This window comes from Vigna umbellata, chromosome 4 (assembly GCF_029865625.1).
Source record: "Vigna umbellata cultivar VRB3 chromosome 4, Vumbellata_1.0, whole genome shotgun sequence".
In the NCBI taxonomy this organism is placed as follows: Eukaryota; Viridiplantae; Streptophyta; class Magnoliopsida; order Fabales; family Fabaceae; genus Vigna; species Vigna umbellata.
Genome location: NC_142168.1, coordinates 37,169,980 through 37,192,090, shown reverse-complemented (window position 1 = coordinate 37,192,090; position 22,111 = coordinate 37,169,980). Strand labels below are relative to the sequence as shown.

At 32.1% G+C, this 22,111-nt stretch overlaps 1 protein-coding gene across 1 annotated transcript; it reads right to left on the bottom strand.

The window, feature by feature from the left end:
- Positions 1-1,230: 1,230 nt before the first annotated feature.
- SMC3 (structural maintenance of chromosome 3) lies at positions 1,231-17,390 on the bottom strand. The gene is made up of 28 exons (XM_047306456.2): positions 17,173-17,390; positions 16,604-16,693; positions 16,378-16,479; positions 14,454-14,630; positions 14,232-14,362; positions 13,708-13,786; positions 13,482-13,639; positions 13,313-13,388; positions 13,063-13,191; positions 12,835-12,979; positions 12,124-12,254; positions 10,609-10,761; positions 10,340-10,529; positions 6,976-7,109; positions 6,317-6,475; positions 5,670-5,978; positions 5,400-5,576; positions 5,156-5,239; positions 4,865-5,074; positions 4,625-4,714; positions 4,434-4,555; positions 4,201-4,356; positions 4,004-4,111; positions 3,782-3,842; positions 2,590-2,724; positions 2,269-2,356; positions 2,108-2,180; positions 1,231-1,598 (listed from the first exon to the last, which is right to left on the bottom strand). The coding sequence occupies exons 1-28, from the start codon at positions 17,308-17,310 to the stop codon at positions 1,478-1,480; spliced, it is 3,726 nt and encodes a 1,241-aa protein (XP_047162412.1). The 5' UTR covers positions 17,311-17,390; the 3' UTR covers positions 1,231-1,477.
- Positions 17,391-22,111: the final 4,721 nt, after the last annotated feature.

The window sequence follows — 22,111 nt, the reverse complement described above, 5'->3', positions numbered from 1 at the left end:
TTAAAAAGGCAGAATATAATTAAATTAAGGATAAAATAGGTTTTTAAGTCATTTATTTTTTAAAGTGTTTGCTAAAACAATTGTTTTACTACTCCTAAATTTTAAGCTTTTACCCATTAACATTTTAGTTCTACAATTAGGGATAATTGTCAAGGGACCACGTGACTTCTTATCTGGACTATGAATATGCTATATGTCATCAACATTAGATTATGGGTAAATTTTTTACAAGAGGTTAAATATATTTTACTTCCTAAACTTGTACATCAAATAAAAAATATAAAATTTTGTATGATATATTTTAATTAGTCGTTAATATAAAAATAAATAAATAAAATTTATTATAACAAAATTTATTGTTTAATAAATTTATTAAATTATTATTGTCGAATTATGTATTAATATATAGAGTGCAAAAATGTATTAAAGATGTCATGTACTAACATTTAAATTTAAGGAACGGATTTGGTGCTTTGTCCCTTTGGTTAGTTTGTCTAAAAATAGTCCGTATAAAAGTATATATTCGAATTTCATGTTAGACCAATAATTACGGTAAAATTCGTGATTAATTAGTAGAGAATGACATTGAAATTACCTTCAACACCAAAAAAACCGAGGTATGGTGAAATGAAATGCGAAAGGTTTCTTTCTGACTTAACTTTTTAGCACTGCAAACATGCTGATTGAAAACTCATTTTAAGGAATTGTGGTTTATAAATAACGAACATGCATTGTATATGTAACATGCATTATATATGTTGTGTTGTGAAAATAGTTCTTGTCATTGAGCTGCAGAATCTACATTTTTTAATAGGTGCAGTTTCCTACTGTTAAGGTATCTTGTTTGAGTCAAATCAGCTTTTTGGTTTATAAAACAATTAGCTAAAATTAAAGCAAGTACGTTGTTGAAACCAATGACAGAAGAAAAGAGAAAAAAAAAAACGGTGCACATAAAAACATTTTTATTTATAAAATATCTTATGTTAAAGAATATTGATTTAGAATACAAATCTGACGAATTGCATTACTTTAAATGTAGACAATTCTAACATCAAGTTTATTAACAAATGAGTTTATATTAAAACTTAATTTAATTATAAAAACTGACCATTTTGGCCTAAATATATAATTAAACTAAACCAAAGTTTCAATGAATATCAAACAAATTTTGAACTAATATTATTCTTTCTTACAATTGGTTTAAAATATAAAATCATTTTCTGAAACAAATTAATCTAAATTAAAAACTTCTTAAACTATTCCTGTCACAAAGAAACAAGTGTATTAATTATTTACATAGATTTCATTCCCCCTAATCTATGGTACAATGAAAAGTCAGACATGCCATAATTTTATATACAACATAAAAGACAAATAAATTAGTAACATTTAGGATTACATGCAAGATCAACCTGGTCAAGAGACTAATTATGGAAGCATTTTTCAAAATATCATCAACAAAACGTTGACAATTCCATCAAGCAGCCTTTTCACAAACCACAAAACTTCCCGGATTGATAGTAATGCTCTTTGTGCAATTATCAGTTTTGTATATCCCAACAAGTCGATCAGCCAATTCAAACATGTTGTTCCTAAGACTACACGAGGCATAATCATACACCATTGCAAGTATTAGAAATATTACACAGTATGAATAGTAGAACACTATTACTAGTTAATTTATTAAAAATTACAAATCACAACTGAAATTTAAGAAATTAGTTTTAAAAATCTTCAACAAATATTAAATGACTTATTTGAACTTTTAATCCCTCAAATGTAATAATAGTCTAATCTTAATCTCTCATTCCATTTATGTCAAGAATGTGAATAATTTTAGTTCTCAAGTTTCAATTACATCAATGTTTCTTGATATCATAATTTTACGAATTCAGTTTTTTCTTGAGTTGAGAGATGTGTTTAAAAGATTAAAAAATTCAGTTACATTATCTAGAAAATATAATTGGTACCATTAGAAAATACAAAACTAAATTACACAATTTATGACAAAAAAATGTAATTAGGTCTTAATAAGTATGCTCAAATGAGATCATTACTATCATTTCTCATGTAATTTACTAATGATAATCCGGGTAAAAGGACATACCTAATGATTATGAATTGAGCATCTTTGGTTCTGTCTTTCACATAATGCCCAACTATAGAAACATTCTTGAAGTCTGTCAAGCCATATAGTAAAAAGGAGTTTAATGTATTGCATATAGCATTTACAATGAAAGAATTCAGGTGTAAAGTTAATGTAAGTACCCAGGGCAGCATCAATCTCATCCATTACGTAAAGCGGGGTAGGCTTGTAATGATGAAGTGCGAATACAAGAGCCAACGAGCTAAGAGTCTGCAAAAGAAATAGAAAAAGTATATAGAAAGGAAAAAAGATCATGGTCTCCATGAACGCATTTTAACGTTTTCTGCATGCCTAAGAAAATGATATTATGCATAGGAAGCATAATGCTCAATTTCTCATGTAAGTTCAACCCAAAAAATAGAATTCTAGTTTGTACATAGAACTTTGCAATGCAACAACCGAGACCAAACCAAAGGAAAATGCAGACAAGAAGCAGAGATAACCTTTTCACCACCCGATAAATTTGCAATATTTTTCCAGCTTTTCTTTGGTGGTCTTACGCTGAAAACAACTCCTTCAGAGAATGGATCCAAAGAATCCACAAGCTCGAGTTCTGCATCACCTCCAAGAGTAATCATCTGCAAATGATAAAAGTGGTTACACATGCCATAATCATAAGTCTAGGAAACATAACAGCTTTAAATTTGGAGCCACCAGGAGTGAGAAAACTTTTTTGTTTTCGTTTTCCTGTCTCCTCAAAATAGTTTTAAAAAATGTTACCTTAATTTTGTTTTAGTTCTCATTATCAATATTAAGGAAATAGAGAAATCAGTATTGCTTATTTTTGTTATTCCTTATATATATATATATATATATATATATATATATATATATATATATATATATATATATATATATATATATAGCGTTTGACATTAACCAAATCTCAACTTTTAACGAGTTACACAAACCATGAATTCCGATTATAATTACAAAATTATGTCAGTATCACAAAAACTGGGCATTGAAGAAAAAAAAAATACGCAATGCAAGACACCATGTAAAAATGGCACAACAGGAATGGTAACTACTGGGTAATAAGTTCCTGAGAATGATATAACATTGTTGTGAGAGCTTCTTAACAATGATTTCAGGAAATGGAGACGGTATAATTTAGAAGTGGCATGTCTTCCGAAGGCAACATAAAAATGGATAGTTCACATGGTAAAGTTGGAACCATTTTAAGAATAGCGGTCCTTTTCAATTATTTTTACTAATTATATGGTGAGCTCATTTCATTACCACTAGATTCGAGCAAATGTTTATTCCTGCTGCCACAAACTACCAGTTTTGTGATTAATATTGAAACTTGCACTCTCAAGAAAAATAACTAAGAGCATTATATCAATTTATGCAACTAATACATGTGTAGACTCTACATTAGATTAACCCCTTAAAATTTTAAAAAATAAATTGTTGGTTCAATTTAACATCATTTTATAAGCAGTAATGCAAATTTTACAGATAACTTGGCATCATAGTCACACCAAGTTGCCAACACGCTGGTCTGAAAGTCCTAAGAGAGGTGACAAAATCCATAAGGAATTAAAATATCACAAATAAATCTGGAGGAGAACAATTTCACGTGTTTGTGGCAACGAAAGTGAGCATTCAAAGAGAGATAAAACTCCAAACCTGATACATTTCCTTCAACTTTAAAGATATGGCATTAAATCCTTCCATAAACTCGTCCAATCTGTCATAACACAGTCAACTAACGTAAACGCAAGGCATAAAATAAATTAAACACACACACACATACATACACACACATACATACATACATACATACATATATATATATATATATATATATATATATATATATATATATATATATATATTTATCATGCACACCTCTTTTTTCTCAATTCATCATACTGCTTCTTTATGTCATCCCGCTCCTGAGTGACTGAATTAAGTTCTTCAACTCGCCCATTGTATAAAGATACCTTCTTTCGATATCTGATGATAGTAAGAAATTGTAAATCTTCATTAATACAACATCAGAAAAAGTAAAGATAAACCGAGCAACAAATTAGAAAAATTCATACTCTGAAATTGAATCAAGATTAGGATTCATCTCCTTCAGTTGTGCTTCAAACAGAGCAACCATTTCACAGGCTTTTTTTAGGTCACAATCAGCATTAAGATGTTCATCGGTCAATGTAGCCTCCAGTTTTTCTTGATCCACTAAGTCAGCATGTATTCTGCATACCATTTACAATCTTATAAGAACTTCAGAATGATAAACCATGTATTCCAAAAGAGTTATCTCATAACGTACTGTTCGAGATGTTTGTGAATAGCAGTTTGCAACTCATCTAGTCTTTTCTTGTAACCTTTCCCCTTCATTTCTAATTCTTTGTATGCTTTCTTCATGTCCTTTAATTTAAAATCAGCATCAACCTGAAAAATAATAACTGTAATGAGAAAACTTCAAGTTTGTTGCAATGTGAAAAATGAACAAACTAGTACCTCAGATGCACGCAATTCATCCATCTTTTTTTTCATCTTGTTGTACTTGGATTGTGCTTCCTCCAAGACAGTCATATGTTTGTCAATTATCTGCACGGTAAAAATAAATTAGCCATGACCCTACACAACCAATATGTATATGTTATAAGTTTCAAAAGATGCATTGCACTATACATTTTTAACGTGTATCGTTTACTAAGGCAAAATTTTTACAAAATCCAAAACAAGGCTATTAATAACCTCTTGGGTCTTTTTATAATTCTCTTGAACTGCAAAAGCTTTCTGTTCTATTTCTGCAAAGGCTCCAGTTAACTTCTGCTTTTGTTCAGTAAGCCTATCTTTCTCCTTCTTTGAATCTTCAATTCCTTTAGTCAATTTTTTCACCATCTTTTGTCCCGTCTCTATTAGGACCTTGAGGCGGTTTATTTCTGAACTATTCTTATCAATATCCTAGTAAAAAGGGATCATTAGTACATAAACAATCCCCCGTATCAAATATAGTTGAAGGTTCTTGATATAAGAGATGCTTACAGACTGAATTTTCTGGACCTTTGACTTCTGAGATTTTAATTTTTCACCCCCAACATTTTCTAAGTTTCTCTGGAGCTCCAAAGCCTGGAATTGCCAAACATTTATTAAACTATCAAAGTTAAATACAAATATGACCTTTATTTTCAACATTTATCCACCTTTATTTAGAAATAAAAATAAATGCAAGACCTGTCAGGCAACCCTCAATTTGTAAAGGAATTAAAAGAACGAATTTCGAGCCAACCTTTTCCTTCAATTGTTTAGATCCATTAGTTAGTCTTTTAATCTCCTTTTCTTCGGCAGAAACAATTTTCTTCAGCTCTTCCAATCTCTCAAGCTCATCTTCCTGTGGCATTGATGCTGCCTCAAGGGAATCAAGTTGTTTTTCAATATAATTAAATTGTGAACTTAAACTGTCAACCTGTAGAGGAAGAGGAAAAAGTCTCAATGCCTGCATCAACAACTTTAAGAAAATTACAATTTACTTTTCTCAGGCTCAGAAATAGTGCATTACCTCCTTCTGACTTTTAGCTAACTCCATTTCAAAAGCAGCAACAGCTTTTTCTGAGGCCTGGTAACGTTGCACAGCAGCCACAATTTTTTGGCGAATGTCATTCAATTTAGCAGTCAACTCAAACAATTCCTTCTCTGCATTTCCAACACTTTCTACAGAAACACTTGTAGCTCGAATGGATGTCCCCATCTTTCCACCACGGGGCTTACCACCCCCACCACTCATTGTTCCAGATTTTTCAAAGAGTGCACCATCAAGGGTGACAACCCGACGAAACTCATTATTTCCACCATATGCTATACGTGTAGCCTAAATTTTACAGTATAAGAAAATGTTACTATTTAACCGTTTAACTCTACTGACAAGAAAAATTGCAAGTGCAACAAAACTACAATTACATATTGCAACCAAAAGGTACATAAGTTAAGCCTAGTAATCCTATTAGTATGTCTTTATTTCTTAAACAGACCAAATAGTAAGCACAATGTTATAAACGTTGAAAGTACAAAACCACATCTAGAAACTTGCTTATCAAACAATTCTAAACATGGACATGATGATTTTCATATCTGAAATATATCATTTTACAACAAATCCTTGATATTTAACATCAGAATGGAGTATCCTCCTACAAAAGTCAAGCTGACCTGGTCAAGATCCTTAGCCACCACAGTGTTTCCTAGTGCCGCATAGAAAGCAAGCTTCATTCTTTCATCTTGAACTTTCACTAAATCAAAAAGGCGTGGAACCCCATCTGGAGTGCTTACCTTCTTTTTCATCGTTGGAAGAAGATCAACTTGCTTCTCCTGAATAAAGAAAATGCATTCTAAATACATTTATCGAATATCTGATTTAAGTATAATAATCATTTTTAAAAAGCATTACAGAACCAAATAGAGCATCAATCATGGTTAGAGATAAGTGATATAACTCTAACATTCATTTGCAAACTATATTGAATTAAGGAAATTATATTGGCCCTGGTTTTCTCAAAGTAATTTAAAAATTAAAGACCAACTATGCCAAAATCTCAGGTTGTTTGTTGAAACTTAATAGAGGGTTTCACCATTTCTTGTACAAATGTTTAAAACCAAGAAAGAGTGAAAATGTAATCAATTTTTGTAACCATTAGTGAAAAAAAATATAGAAATGGAAAACATTTCACAATACCAAGCATGCCCTTAACCCATTCGTGACTACACATACACAAGAATCCAGAAGTATAAGGGAAGAAATTTAATTTGTGCCTTTTGAAATATTAAATAGTCATTTAGAGACAACAAATTAAACAATATAAAAAAAATACCAATATCATGAAAGTAGCAACACCAAGATTCTCTGTCCGAAGCAACTCAACACATGCTTGAGCTGCATTTGTTGTTTCCACCACAATATAATCAAGTCCAGCACATGCGGTTGATATTGCAACGTCATATTTTGCTGCAACAATTTATAAGAAGTGAATCCAATGACATTCATTGATTACAAACAAAGTAGAATGCCACATGATAAAATTAAATTTGAAAGTATTGATCTAATGTAATATCAATCTAAAAGCAAAACCAGTGTACTAAGAAAATTAGGATTATGTTACCAACAAATAATAAACTCAGAAGAAATCACAGATCCCTGTTTCCATAAAGAAAATATGACTACTTTATCATACTAAGAAAATCAGGATTGTCTTAACTATTAATAAAAAACACAGAAGAAATCACATATCCTTTCTTCAATGCTGTATAAATGACCACTGTACACTAAGTACTAACTTTGCAGTTAATTAATTCCTGCTTGATGGCTATGATCAAGACCATCAAGAAAAATATTAATTCTCCCAAGACTAGAAAGAATGCTTCAGAAAACATGAGACAAGTAATAAGTTTTATATTGATTCTGAGATTTGCATTTGGAATGTTGAATATTAATTACAGGCATATTATAAATATATTCTATTAATTTACACACGCTTATCAAGTATGATTTTTGAGATAGGTTTTTAAGTTTTAGATGTGAGGTTGGTTCCTGTAAAACCCCAAAAAATGGTATTTTTAGAAGTGGTGGTAGTTTAAAAATAATGAGACTCGATTATTTTAATATTAAACGATTTTATTATAAATACTTTTGTTATAAATGAGTTTCATTATTTTAAAACGTATCATCTCTCTAAAAACCACTTTTCTAGAGTTCTCTACCTTCTTTCTAAGAGTTCTAACTCCTCAGTCATCTCTTTGATGATCAAGAGGTGTCTAAACAATCACGACGTCAAGGTCTACAAATCCAACCGATCAATTTTTGTTTTAGAGCAAGTAAGTTTCTACTCGTTTTTCTATCCTCTTTGCTTCGGTCAATGATCATGCACAGAACTGTTATGCATGTATCATTTAGTTCTCTTTTCTTGCTTTTGGTGAATTTAGAGTTCTAAGAACTCTGTCCGTTTCAATTTTAGTGCCTCGTAGGTCCGTTTAGGAATTTCTTACGTTTCAAGCAACCGGCGGGATGCTTATATGGGTTGAGATGTTATTTTGAGGTAAGGGAAGCTAGACCTTGTCTTAATTGTGTTTGTAAAGTAAATTTAGTAATTCTATAAATTTTAAACGTTTTAGTAAAAATTGGTGTGTTTGGGTAAATTTGACGTTTGTTAAATTGGTGTTTTGTTGATATGGTTTTATTGTAGTTGCTATGATGATATGATTGCTGCTGTATACTCTTTTAAATGTGTGTGATAAGGATATGTTTTTGTTTGAAACAGAATTCAAGTGGTTGTGAGAGTATTAATCAAGTTACTTAGATTTTTAACTTAAAAGGAGGGGGTTTGGGTAGTGAAATTTAGAAATAGGTTGGTAATGTTACTGTCATGAGGTAATTTGAAACTTGTTAGGGGGGTTAGAAGATTAAAAACTGTGTGAATTAAAAAGAGTGGTATAGAGGGGCTGTTTTCAAGTGTTTTTGGTGTAAAAAGAGGGTGTTGAGTAGTGAAATGTTAAGGTAAGTGTGTTGCACTGTTGTTATCACACTTATTGGGACTTTTCTAAGTGCTTAAACCAGTAAAATCTGTTAGGAAATGGTAAATGACTTCATAGGTTGAGATTTTAGCCCATTTTAGAGGCTTTGAGGGGTGAAAAAGAGAAGTAATGTAACTGGGACAAATCTGAGGTTTTAGAGAGTGCTAATAAGTATATTTGGACTAGTTTAAGCAGGTTATAAATTGATTTGGAAGTTTAAAGGTATAAAATTGAAATTGGGAAGCTTGTAGAGTGAGAAGTGAGTTTTCAAGTGCAAATTGAGGGTCAGTAGGATTCTCTAAGTTTTCTCAAGTTCTAGAGGGTCCTAGAGGTCTTTAGAAGTTGAGGGTAGGTTCTCCAAGGTCCAATTCGAAGTGGTTTTGCTACTGTCATGGCGCTGGGCGCACTTGGCTGCACAACAACATTTTTGGAGAGTTTTCAGGATTCTGGATGTCCGTTTTGGACGTTCTTTAGGTCATTTTGGGGGTTTTGGACTCTTCCAGAGCTGTTGGTGAGGGTTTCAGAGCTATTTTTCTTATCTAAATATGAGTATCAAGATGCCATGAATAAATTGTGTTATTGGGTGATTTCTGATGACTTGTAATTGTGTTTCTATTTCTTTAATGCATGATAAATAGTCTCAAGTATTGGTGTACTATGTGAATGTGAATTAATATCAATGGATTCAAAGGTGTGAAAGAGAGTTCCAAGGAGGAACTTCTTAGTGGTGGTTTAAAGTGTTGTAGGTATGAATATGGGAAGCTCAGTCTTGGAGTTCATCCTGACATTCTAATGGTCACCTATTCCCAAGTAGAGAGGGGTGAGGCATGTCGTGAGAATAGCAGGAGGTCCTAGCATAGGGGCTTTACCTTGGCCTAAGGTGAGTGACAACGAACTAACCTTGTGTAGTAGCTTGGGGTGGACCAGCTATTTCACCACAATAAGTGCACGAACTGCCATAGCTACATATTCATACTAATCCGTCATGCATAACAAGTGGTTGTCTGGTTTGATGTCTAGGATTATTGTGTGAATGTTACCATCGTGTTAATATATATATATATATATATCATAAATTGTTGTAATCTAGCTTACCTTTGTTTTTCTGTTGTCTGTCTTTGCATGTTGTTTCTCTTTTACGATGATCACCAAATGGTGTGAGCTTAGGGATTCACCTTTTCAATTGTTCCAGCTAGAGATGAGAGAGAAGCAGATGAGTTGTTGGATAGATCTACAGAAGTAGATCTCTTCTTTGAGGGAGGTTTGTTTTACCTAGTTGTTCTTTTAACATCTATGTAATGTTTCATTTTGGTAGTTTTATACTCTTAAAATGGGATGTTACAGTTCCCATCATGAGCTTAGTTAATCTCAAACAAGAACCAAATAACGAATTGGCAAAGTACAAGCCTAGCCTTTAACTAGCAGTTCAAAACTTCAAAAATCATAAGCTTTTAGTCAAGCCTACCAAACCTATTTATTTTTGTCATGTAGAATAAGATATGTTTTTCTTTTGAATGTTCTGTTGTGCTGAGTTTGAACATAAATTTTAATCTTAGATACAAACAAGAGCATCCAAAATCACATTCCGAAAATTTTGCAACATTCAAGTGTCATAATTTGGAAGGCATGGAACTTCATGAAGCTAAAAGTGTTATTGGAGAACCTCACCATCAATAGCACCTAAATCACCCATGCGGCCATAAATTCCTTCTATTTGTTTTGTTTCCTTAGCTTTCAGGATTGCTTTCAAAACTGATCCCTGACTCTTTTCAGAATCTAGAACAGACTTCAATTCGGCGACCTTTTGTCTAGCACTTTGCTCAAGAGGAATCAGTTCATCTTGTTCTTTGATACATTCCTTTAAAAGAAGCAACCACATCACCCCAAGCCTCAAAAAAGAAACATAGAATTAAGGATAAGAAAGAAAATTTGCTAACTTCTTCCATTCTGTGAGCTTCTGCAGCATCACGCTTGCTCTTTTCTATATCCCTCTTGATTTGAGAAAGGCTGGCAGTCTTTGATTTAATTGTTTCTGATATGTTTTCCATCTGTTTTTGAGCATCTCTAAAAGCTTGAGAAGCACGTTCATGCTGCCAATTAAATTAATAGTCTTTTATTAAACATCCAACAACAAGAAAACATAAAGGGACTGCTCCCACAAATGTACCATAATTCAAATTCAATATAAATAAATAAGTGCACACTCCATGAATCATGAGCATTCATGTGCAGAGAGGGCCATTTTATTTAAAGTACAGGGCAAGCATAAGCTTTTAAATCGAAATAGCTACGGAATAAGTTCACAAGCATGATGAAAACAAAAAATAAAAGTTTACATGTGGAGAAAGAATCAATTTGCGTCCATGTTCAGTTTCTTACGTTCACATTAGAATAACTAAACCACAGTACAACTCTTTGTTTAGTCTGCTGATTGGTAGTTGATGGAAAACGCAAATAATTTTGTGACATAGTGTTTAATATGCCAGAAGACTAGTAAAAATACGAAATGAACATCAAACCCCATGTGTTACTCATTGTGACAATAATGGTAGTAGTGACTGCAAAAGCTGGGACAGACAGTAACAAGCACGAAGGTAGTACCAGGGTCAATGGTAGTTGTTGTGATGGCAATGATTGGGGGAGTGAGTATAGTTGACATGCTTTGATGATCAGTATTAGAGATCTCGTATTGACTGAAAATATAGCCAAATTACAACATATAAATGGATAAAAACTTAGTCCTAAAAGTAAATTTTGTGAGGTTAAATTAGACCTTAATCTACTTTCCAAGAGGGCATTAGAGTCTATTTTAGCAAAGCTTATTGAGCCTATCATGTTACTTGCTATCAAACCACCCATAAACATCTAGTCCTCAACATAAGAGAGTGTCTTGAATTGAAAGTTTCATATCAACTAGAGATATGACCAAATTATACTATATAAGTGCAAATTTTACCTTGCAAGCTAAATTTGTAAAATTGAATTGGACTTCAATCAACTTTCTAAGAGTTAGAACAGTGATTGAACACCAAAGTAGGTAGAGCATTCGGACTGTTTTCTACATTTCCCATTAGACAAATGTTGATCTTTAGTTTACTATGTAATAAAATTCTTTATTTTTGTCTTGTTCTTCATCCCTTTTCATGTAGTTCCATGACCTCTTTCAAAATCAAACAGAACAATAACGGTTCTGTCCAGTCCTTCACATTTTATCTAATCACAAAGACCCTTCAAATTATATGGTCGCAGAAAATTGTAAGTAAATGATAGAGGCAAAGCTCGTTAGAGAGTTTCCTTATACAATCACCATAATTAATTACAGTAACATATACGGATTTACCATGATTTTTCAAAAAATATATACGAATGATTAAGAGAAAAGAATAAATTACTATCTTTAAAGCTGAGACTGGGAGCAATAGCACTTAAAACGTAAGAGATGTCCTTCTCACCTTTTCATTCAGAAGCTTACTTTCTGTACATGCAACTTCAAGTTTTCCCTTGTGCTCAATCAAATCTTTCTCCCAAGGTTCAAGCTCAGAACGAACTTGAGCAAGCTCAGAGCGGTACGTCTCAGTTTCAACTGCTCACCAACCAATGGCAGGGACACAAAAGATAAAAAAGAATTACATACGACAAAGTAGCTAAAAACCCTCTATTCAAAATGGGATATCAGTTCCGTTTGTGTACAGAGGTATATAATAAATAAAATATAAATACCAGCCTCCACAACAAATAACACTGAAAGTCAGTATGATGTGTTCCAGACAATAACTAGAAATAATATAGACCTCGCGGGATAACTATATGCAGCTTACTCCAACAAAAATAGCAAGGTATAATTTGAAATCTATTCAAATAGAATATGTGTGTTCACTCTAACGGTGTTTCATAATCTCAAGAGGCAGAAGACAGCCATGACTATCTCTTAGGCATTAGAATAAGGAAACTGACTAAAATTAACTTTTTAATGTTAAAATAGAATGAAAAATAAAATGTACCAACTTGCAAAGTATGCTTAAGAATCAAAAAATGTTTTAAGGAGGCTGACTAAAGTATAGTTATTGGAGTTGGAGATCCATCACCACTTCAGCAAAGCAAATTTCGTTAAAAGCACTTTCTAATATATTGAAAATATATTAATAAAAATGATAAAAGTCCACCTTTAGAACTCTCTGTGATTTCATCCAAGATCTTCTCCTCATCAAGCAACAACTTTTGCAGTCTTGGAATATTGTCCTCAAGTTTTGGTATCAAATCAGTTGATTCCTCACCCTCTTTTATAAGGGCTTCAATTTTGGATGAATCCTGACATACAAAGTAGAAACAAAAGAATTAGATGACTCGTGAACACATAGTTTCAATAGCAATGAACTATGACTTCCCTCTACCTTTTCTACTTTATCCTCTAGCTTTTTGATCTTCTGACCTACGTGTTTAAAATCTTCCCGATACTTGACATCCTGCCTTTCAAACTCCTTGAACTCTTCCTTGCACTTCCTCATATCATTGTCTAACTCCTGAAAATGAAAAAAGTTAATAATGGCAAGATTACCACCTCAAAAGCTTATTATTAAGAATAAATGCACAGCAATATAACTATGAAAACTGATTCAATTACAAAACCCATGTCATCCAAACCTCTTGTCTTTTCATATAGTTGTTGTGCTTAGTTTCAAGCTCTTTGAGAGTTTGTTTACTTTCTTGGATTTTATCCCTGGAATATGATATCACGAAGTCCTTCATGAGACAAGAATACAAGTTCAACAATAAAGAAACAATTAAATTACCCTATGTAATCCAAATTTACCTTTCTTCCTTGAGATTTTCCTCTACAGTGACAACATTCCCTTGCAACTCATCCATTTTTCCACTTGTATCATCAAGAGCCAACTTTGAGGCTTTCTCTTGCCATTTTAACAGAGACAACTCCTTCAACATGTATGCTTCTGCTTCATTCTTCACATCCTGCAGCATAAGAATGCTAAGTGTTGGACCAATATAAAATGCTTACACAAACCCATAAATTTACATACCTCCAAGCCGTCTCTTTCTTTCTCAGCTAGCTTAACCATTTGCACCACCCCAGATCTTTTCTCATTCAGGGATTCTAACCTAAAACATCTCAAAATTGTTTCAAAAATTAGATACTCTAAAATTGAAATAAAGCAAATACTTCAACAACAATGAGCTCAAAAACATGTATACTATAAAAGAATAAAATAGGAAGAACAATGAAAGATATACTAAAATAAGAGTGCATTTAGATTGGCTAATTTCCTAAACAATCCATATTAAAACTTCCTGAGAAAGTCTTCAACAAATTTGAAATAAACAAAGTTGGGAAGAATTGCTGTGTTTTCTTCAAAAGCCATCTTAATACTTTATTATAAGCTATTTTCAAAATAGAAAAAAATCATTGAATGTTCTAAATACTTGATCAAATTTAAAAAATAAAATAAAAAATTAGACCGCTACAGCAAACAGGTATAAATGATTTCATAATGTTGATTGAGTTGCATGGCCTGATTCGCTCAGGACTTATGGAAAGAGTGCTAACAGTTTATGTGATTCATCAATCTTTTCCACATATTTGTTGGTTCCAATTATATCCTCCAAGTATTCTAGAAAACCTTCATCATGAGGTCCTTGAGCTTTTGGTTTCATAAGTGAAATCTGCTCAACTTCGCCCTGATAAGAAGCAGATCAAACATCAAAAGAGGTGGACAGAATAGAAAGATTTCCAGAAAATCTTAAAATCACCATTTAACCAATAACAGACCTGAAGGATTAGAAACCTGTTATTGTCAAGGTCAACACCTTTCCCTTTTAGTTTCTTAGTAACTTCCGTAAAGTTACTTGTGCGATCATTAATGTAATACTTAGAAGAGTTGTCCCGGAAAGCTACCCTGGTAATCACAAAATCACTTCCTGGAACAGCCTCATATGTTCCATCTTCCTGCAACCATTGATACTTTTAGTTTTTACTTTCGTTAAGAAAATATAGAAATAAGAAATGGCTATAGTAAGAAATTCAAATTCAAATTTAACTCAATCTCACAAAACTAGCTTACAAAATGAGATTTACACTTCACTTGTATAACATAATTTGACATTATCTTTAGTCAACGTGAACTCTTCAAAACACTCCCTTCATGACAAGGATTGGACATTCCGAGCATGCAATCGGGTTGGGGATCCAATAGCGGATAACACTAAACCTAACAAACTAGACTGCTCTGAATAATTCTAATACCATCTTAGGGTTTATCGTATCACCTTACCAAATCAATTTTATAAGATTGAATTAAACTTATATTCCATTTTCTTAAGATGGTGTTAGAGTCATTGAGAACATATCCTAGTGAAGTTTGTTGGACATTGTGTCACCCTCTAGTCCCACACTCAAAATGTCCAATGTTTGGCAAGAGAGGGTGAGTTGAAGAATTTCCATCAACCCAATTCAAACTCGTGGTGAGTTGAATTAAAAAAAATTGTTTTTTTTTAATATGGATCAAATTGAACCCAACTCACTTAACACGAGTTAAATAGATTCGAGACCAATTGAAAGTGAGTTGACACAAAACTCACCAACAACAATTTTTTATTATTTTTTTAACATTTTCCAAATGTTTTTTATTATAATTATTTACTATTTCTTATTGTGTAGGTTCACAATTTGATATTTTTAAATACTATAATATTGACCAGTAATATTTAATTCGTTTGAATGTTTAATTTCTTTTGTTTGTCAAATTTTGTAAGTTGACACTTTAATTTTTCAACTATCATATTTATAGTAATGTTTGATGAAATCAGTGATTACTTTGATTGTCCTATTATAAAAAGAGTAAAGTCAATCCACTTTGGTTGTACTGTAAAAAATATATAAAATAAATAAAAGGAATAAAACATCCTTAAGTGAGTCAATTCATCTAATCCCACTAACCTGGAGTTGAATTCGGTTACAAAATTTTTTACTCACCAAAAGATAAACTGAGTTAAGTTGACTCATATTACCAAACCAATTTTGTTAGATTGAATTAAACTTAAATTTTGCTCTCTTAACAGACTGATTCCATAAAATAAAACAAGTTTGAAAACTCTTTAGTCACTGTAACATAGACATCAACTTAAAAAAAAAAAAGGTCATAACTGGGAAATAAATGAAAGTTAAAAATAGAAAAAAGCAATCAAAAACATAGCCAGGATATGGAACTCTTTGGTGTCATTGCTGGTTCCTATAGTTTGCTTTTAATTTTCAATATCACTTCAGAAATTATTGAAAACGGGAATCAGAGATTAAAAAAAAATTTGGAATTATTTCTTAGTTATAAACATATCAACAAAACAATAAAAGCCCACACACATCCTCAGCCATGTAGTTTTAGAAAAGAAACATCAAATCAATTAGCTGTATTCTCAAATTTTCGAGGAGGCACTTTTTAGTCACAATTAGTCAATTATTGAAAGCAAGGCAGAGAGCTAAACAGAATATGTCATGTTCAAAAGGAAAAACAAAAGTCGTTATCCACTAGGTGAGATCTGCTACATAGATCAGACCACACTTTTCAACTCAGTTAAATATCAAAATTTCAGAATACTATTATATCATATTGCAGAGCTAAAAAACATGTCACTTTACCGATTAATATTATTGTAAACATATATAAAGCCTAACAAGGTTGATAATAAGTAGAAATTACCAAATCTAAAATCTCTTGAAAATGAACAGAAACCCCCGCACTATCCAAATTCTGGTGATTAGTAGAATTGTGTATCAGCTCCGAAACTTTGTTCAGCCGCATCTGCAAGTACCAAAACCAGTTTCCAAATAAAAAATAAGCATACCAACAATAAACATATCGAACAGGAAAGAAATAACATTCTAATTCCAAAAATTGTGAGTATCTTGAACATCTGTGAACACACCTGCTTTGCTCGCTTCCCGAACACAAAAAGCATTGCGTCGATGACATTGCTCTTTCCGCTCCCGTTAGGTCCCACCACTGCAGAGAAACTCTGAAATCGAAGAAATACAAAAGTTCACAAATTGAACCTAAGCAATTCAGAAGGTCAAAAGTTCGCAAGTGATACCAAAGCGGATCAAGGTATGCTAGTAAAACCAAAGCAACTCAAAAGTTCACAAGTGAAATTAATGCAATTCAAAGTTCGCAAGAAACCGAATGAATCCAAAGTTTGGAGGTGAAACCAACGAAATTTGAAGTTCGTAAGTGAAACCGAAGCAATTCAAAAGTTTGGCAAGTGAAACCGGAGCAAATCAAAATACGCACAAAAACACTAAAAAAGGTTCGAGGAAGAAAGAACATTCTAATTCCACGACTCGTGAACTTCTAGAAACATTATGTAAACACGCCAATTCAAAAGTTTGCAAGTGAGATTGAACCAATCAAATTATCGCAAGCGAATTCGAAGCAAATTGAAGTGTGAAAGTGAAAGAGAAGAAAAAAAAGACTGGGAAGTGAAAGAGAAACCCTAACCTTGTGAAAAGGACCGACGCGCTGCTCGCCGGCGTAGGACTTGAAGTTGCGCATTATCATCTCCTTTATAAAAAGCCTAGGGCGCGCGGAGCGGCGGCGCTTGGCTGAGTCAGGCGCGGACTCGGCGTGCGGGTTCATCGGCGCGGAAGGTTTGGAAGTTGGAGATGGGAGAGAGCAGAGATTGGAATTTTGAAAATCAAATAAAAGAGAAAAGGGGCATTGGCGGGAATTTGAATTCGCAATTGCCACACACCAAATACATAGGGTTAAATTAGCTTTTGGTATTTCATACAATTAATCACCTACCTATATTAAAAACATAAAATTTTTTACCCTTAATATATAAAAATATATTAATTTAGTTGTGACATTTACTTTCTTATTAAATTAGTACATTCAATAGTTAATGAATGTAATAATTTAATTTTGATAATTATTTTTTTATTGTTAGTTTAAATATATTATTCTTTTACTCTACTTATTATCAAACTAAATTACAATATTTAGAGTTTTATAAGTGCTAAAAGAATTCAAAAATATATATTTTTACGACCAGTCTTTCACCAGAAATTTTTTAGAAAAAAAAAATAATGACTTTATGTTTTAAAAGATAACTAGGAGTACGTTTAAAATTTTTGAGATAGATACTACATATTAACTTAATATAAGTTTTTTTCTCTATTTAGTTTTTACAATTTTATAATGGTTTTTGTATTTACATTTAGACAGTGTTTGGATTGAATTGGATATTGGAAAAAGAGTAAGGAAATGAATTTGAGGAGATAGAAGATAGGTTATAAAATTGTTTGGAATAAGAAATTTTAGTAAAAAGTTAATAAAAATTTTTGTATGATTAATGAATATGATAGATTAAAAAAACATTTAAACATATAAAATTAGATAATCACTATTTTATTTTTAAGAATAAATATGATCTAAAATGTGAGACCTCAGAAAATTGAACCATAATTATCTTGTCTAAATCTCAATTAATACACTGCTGAGTCACCTGTCAGCTTCCATAAATACACCCACGCCCCACGCCCAGTGCATTAAAAACGCACTTTGCACTGCATGCACGAGCGCCACGTGTCACGTTAGAAGTTTCTGAAATCAGAAGTGGGAGTGCAGGTGTCAGCAGAGGAGACGCTCGTTCGTTTGGGCGTGGAAATTAACAAAACTGAGTTTTTGAAAAACTCTCTCTCTCACCTACACGCACTCTTCTTCTTCCTCAGAACTCAACTCTTCATTTTCTCTACCTTCTCTCTAGAAACCTTCACCTTCTCTCTACTGTAACTCATCACCTTATTCTCCGATCACGTTTCAGAACCGTAGAAACGTTCCTGGAGCGTGAACGTCATTCTGGACCGAACAGAATTGGGATCGGAACTGGTAAGTTCTAGTCGCTAACCGTTCGTCCATTTGGTTTCATGCGAACCCTAGTTTGGTTGCATGTATGGGTTATAGGTCTGAGTTGTTTATGATTTCTGGTGTTTTAGATTAAGTGAAAGTTGTTGAGCGAAACCTGAGGGTAGAACGCTGTTAGAGGACGAACTAAACCTTGCTTTTTGGGAGTACACTGCTATCCAGGTAAGGGAAGCTTAATAATTTAGTTTATACTTGGATGATTTTGTGCAAGCATGATAGGAATCAAATGTATGAGATGTATGCTGTTTGAGTATGCCTGAACGATCGCTGTTATGCATTAATGAATATGGTATGTACTGGTTGATACGTATGAATTGGAAAATGAATGAGTTTATATAGTATGAGTTGTCTAATATGAATTCTATAAAGTGTGTAATTTAAATGAGGAATCTGAAATTATATGATTATGAATCGTATGAGAAATGTTGAGTTAGAATAGGTGAAAAATATGAATATGATAATTCTTACTATGATAATCTGCGTTCGTCATCGTACGGTCTTATACCGTTCGGTTTCTAGTTATTTGTCTAAAAAGGAATTCTTTTATTTGAAAAGAGTCCCGAGCGAGAACGAGCGTCCTGTGAAATACTATGTTGAGCGTTCGGCTCAACCTAGTGGTAATCTTGTAATTTAAATTAAGTTATTATCCCTTATACTTATGAATTGGTAGCGCTCGGTCTTACACTGAGCGTTTGTCCTAGTTAACACTCGGTCTTATACCAAGTGTTCGCTCTAAATAATTATTGGTCTTATATCTAGCGTTCGTCCTAAGAAGTGTTCGACCTTATACCGAACGCTCGTCCATACCTTGAATTTCAGAACGTACGTAAATAGCGTTCGTCTCAAATTTTCAGTAAATGAATATTCGTTTTCGGTCATTGACTGGCAGTCGATCTTGTTAAACAGCTGGTTCTCAGTATAACTAAATAATCTTCTTTTTGTATCTTTAACCATTTGAATTTGGTCTAAAGTCTTTGAACCTAAATTATTCTGAACATTTATGTTATATCTCTAAGAGTCGGTTCATTCAATTGATTCTAGTAGTAGTCACGTTCGTCCTGTAAGTATGTATTAATTTCTTCGATTTGACAACGAGCCTTCTAAATCTATTCTTTAGCGTTCGTCTTCGTTCCTCAGAAGTATGAACGTTTGTTATTTTATACTTTTAAAACTAAAGATAGAGATGATGATAAATTATAAGATGTTGAAGTGCGAACACTATATTGAATGATTATACGATTATGGAAATTGAACGAGCGTTCCGGGGAGGAACGACTCTTATATATATTGAATATTGAATTTGGTAAAGTATGACTGTGGATAAGTTAAGACTCGCTGTCCATCCTGATGTTCCGTGAGTACTATCTTCATGTAGAGGAAGTACGTCATGTGTGGGAACGGCAGGAGGTCCTTAGTCCATAAGTTAACATGGGCGACGTAAGAACGGACTAACCTCGAGTGGCAGCTGTTTGGTGTATCCCAGTTACTACATCACTCGGGTGCAAGGACGCTTGTAACTACACAGATTCATACAGTCCGGACGGTCGGTCTAGTAAAAAAAAAAAAATATATATATATATACATATATATATATATATATATATATATATATATATATATATATATATATATTTCGGATGATGTTATATGTTGAGTTATGTGTTTGTATGAATTGAAATATTAGCATATATGTTGACGTATGAATTAAATTACTTAAGCTTACCCTTTCGTTTTTCCTTGTGTTGTCGTTTTGTCTATGTACGTTCGTCCTGTCTTTGCAATGATCATCCGTGTGGATGTGAGCAGATGAAGGTGCGTCACTTGAAGAGATGCTAGAAGAAGAAAATTTGGAAGACGCAAATCTGGTGGAAGTGGAAGTTAAAGCCGAGCCTTAGAGCGCTCGCGTGTTTTCAGTTTATCGTCTTTAGTTTTAGTTGTAACGTTCGGTCAAGGTTTTGTAAGACCGTTCGTCCCTAAAAATCTATTTATGTTGCGTTCGTTTATGTCTGTAATTTAAGCCGTTCGGCTTTTTGACCCTAGTTAGTAATGTAAAGACTGCACTGTTTTACTGTTTTAATGTAATTAATTCTGATTATGGTAATTACTGTATTTTGGGATGTTACATAAAATTAAATATAAATAATAATTAAATTTTCATTTAAAATTTTTTACATATCAAGTATTATAAACCATCAATAGTAGTAAATTATACAAAAATATAGAATAAATTGATAAATAGTTAATGCTCTAAGACTACTTTTATAATGTCATTATTTTATAATGTCATTAGTTGATGAATATTAACAAGTGAGACTAATATTTGAAGACATATTTAATGTTGACTTGTCGTAAGAAAACAGAATATGAAATTTAGATACATGTAATAAATTATAATATATTTTAAAAATCTTAACTTTTTTTTTATATAATATGGTACCAAAGATTTATTTTCACCAAAAAATAAATTATATAAAAAGCACTTGGAGTCTTTTTACCTGTGCTTACACAAAATTCTTCTCATCCTCTCTCTCTGTCTCTCTTTTTTTCTCTCTCTATATAGATATATGAGTATTTTTTAAAACATTTTTTTAACACACTTATTTTCTTAACATTTCATAAAGTGGTTTTAGATATTAAAAAAAATTGAAAAACACTTTGTAATAGTTTAGAAAAATAAAAAATGTATTTTACTATGTGTACTTTTTAAAGCATTTTTTTTAATACCTTAGAACATACATTCTGAAACATAAAATATGTAATAATATTTTGAAAGTACTTCATGGAGTCTAATGAAAACAAAAAACGTATTTTTGACAGTTTTTTTTTAAGAAATGTTTTCGATTAAATCAGAAATAGGGGATAAAAAGGAAATCGATTGTTTTTTTTTTTTTAATTTAAATGACTAGAATAAATGTGATTTGAATTAAATCTGAAAATCTTCTCTGGATTTGGTGAGTGAAAGCAATAAAGAGGGTGGGTGGGTAGTATGTAAAAGAGTTAAGAGGAGATAAAATTATTTTGAATACAAAGGGGTAAATAAAAGTAAAAAGGCTATTTTAGTAAAAGAAACAAAAGAGAAGTGTATATAGCAAAGATTGAGTATGCAAATAGCAAGAGCTAAGGAAAAAAAGAAAAATCAACCCAACTAATTATTCACTTAAATAATTTGTATAACTCTCACCTAATTAATTAATTTTAAATCTTTCTTATACTTTAATATAGCTTTAATTAACTGTCCCACACATATGATCCGATCCCTAATTTTTTTTATCTAAGCTTTTAATTCTTATTATATATATTTTTTAAAATTTTATTGTAATTTACTCACAAATTCTTAATTATTTTGTTTACTAATATTCTTCTTAATTAATTACAATTACCCTTTTTAAACTATTTTACTGGAAATAATATAATATCGATGCAATTCTTAAATTTATCAATTAATATAATAACAAGAAAAAAGATAAAACATCAATTTATGTAATTTTTTAGAAAAAGATGACGCTACACC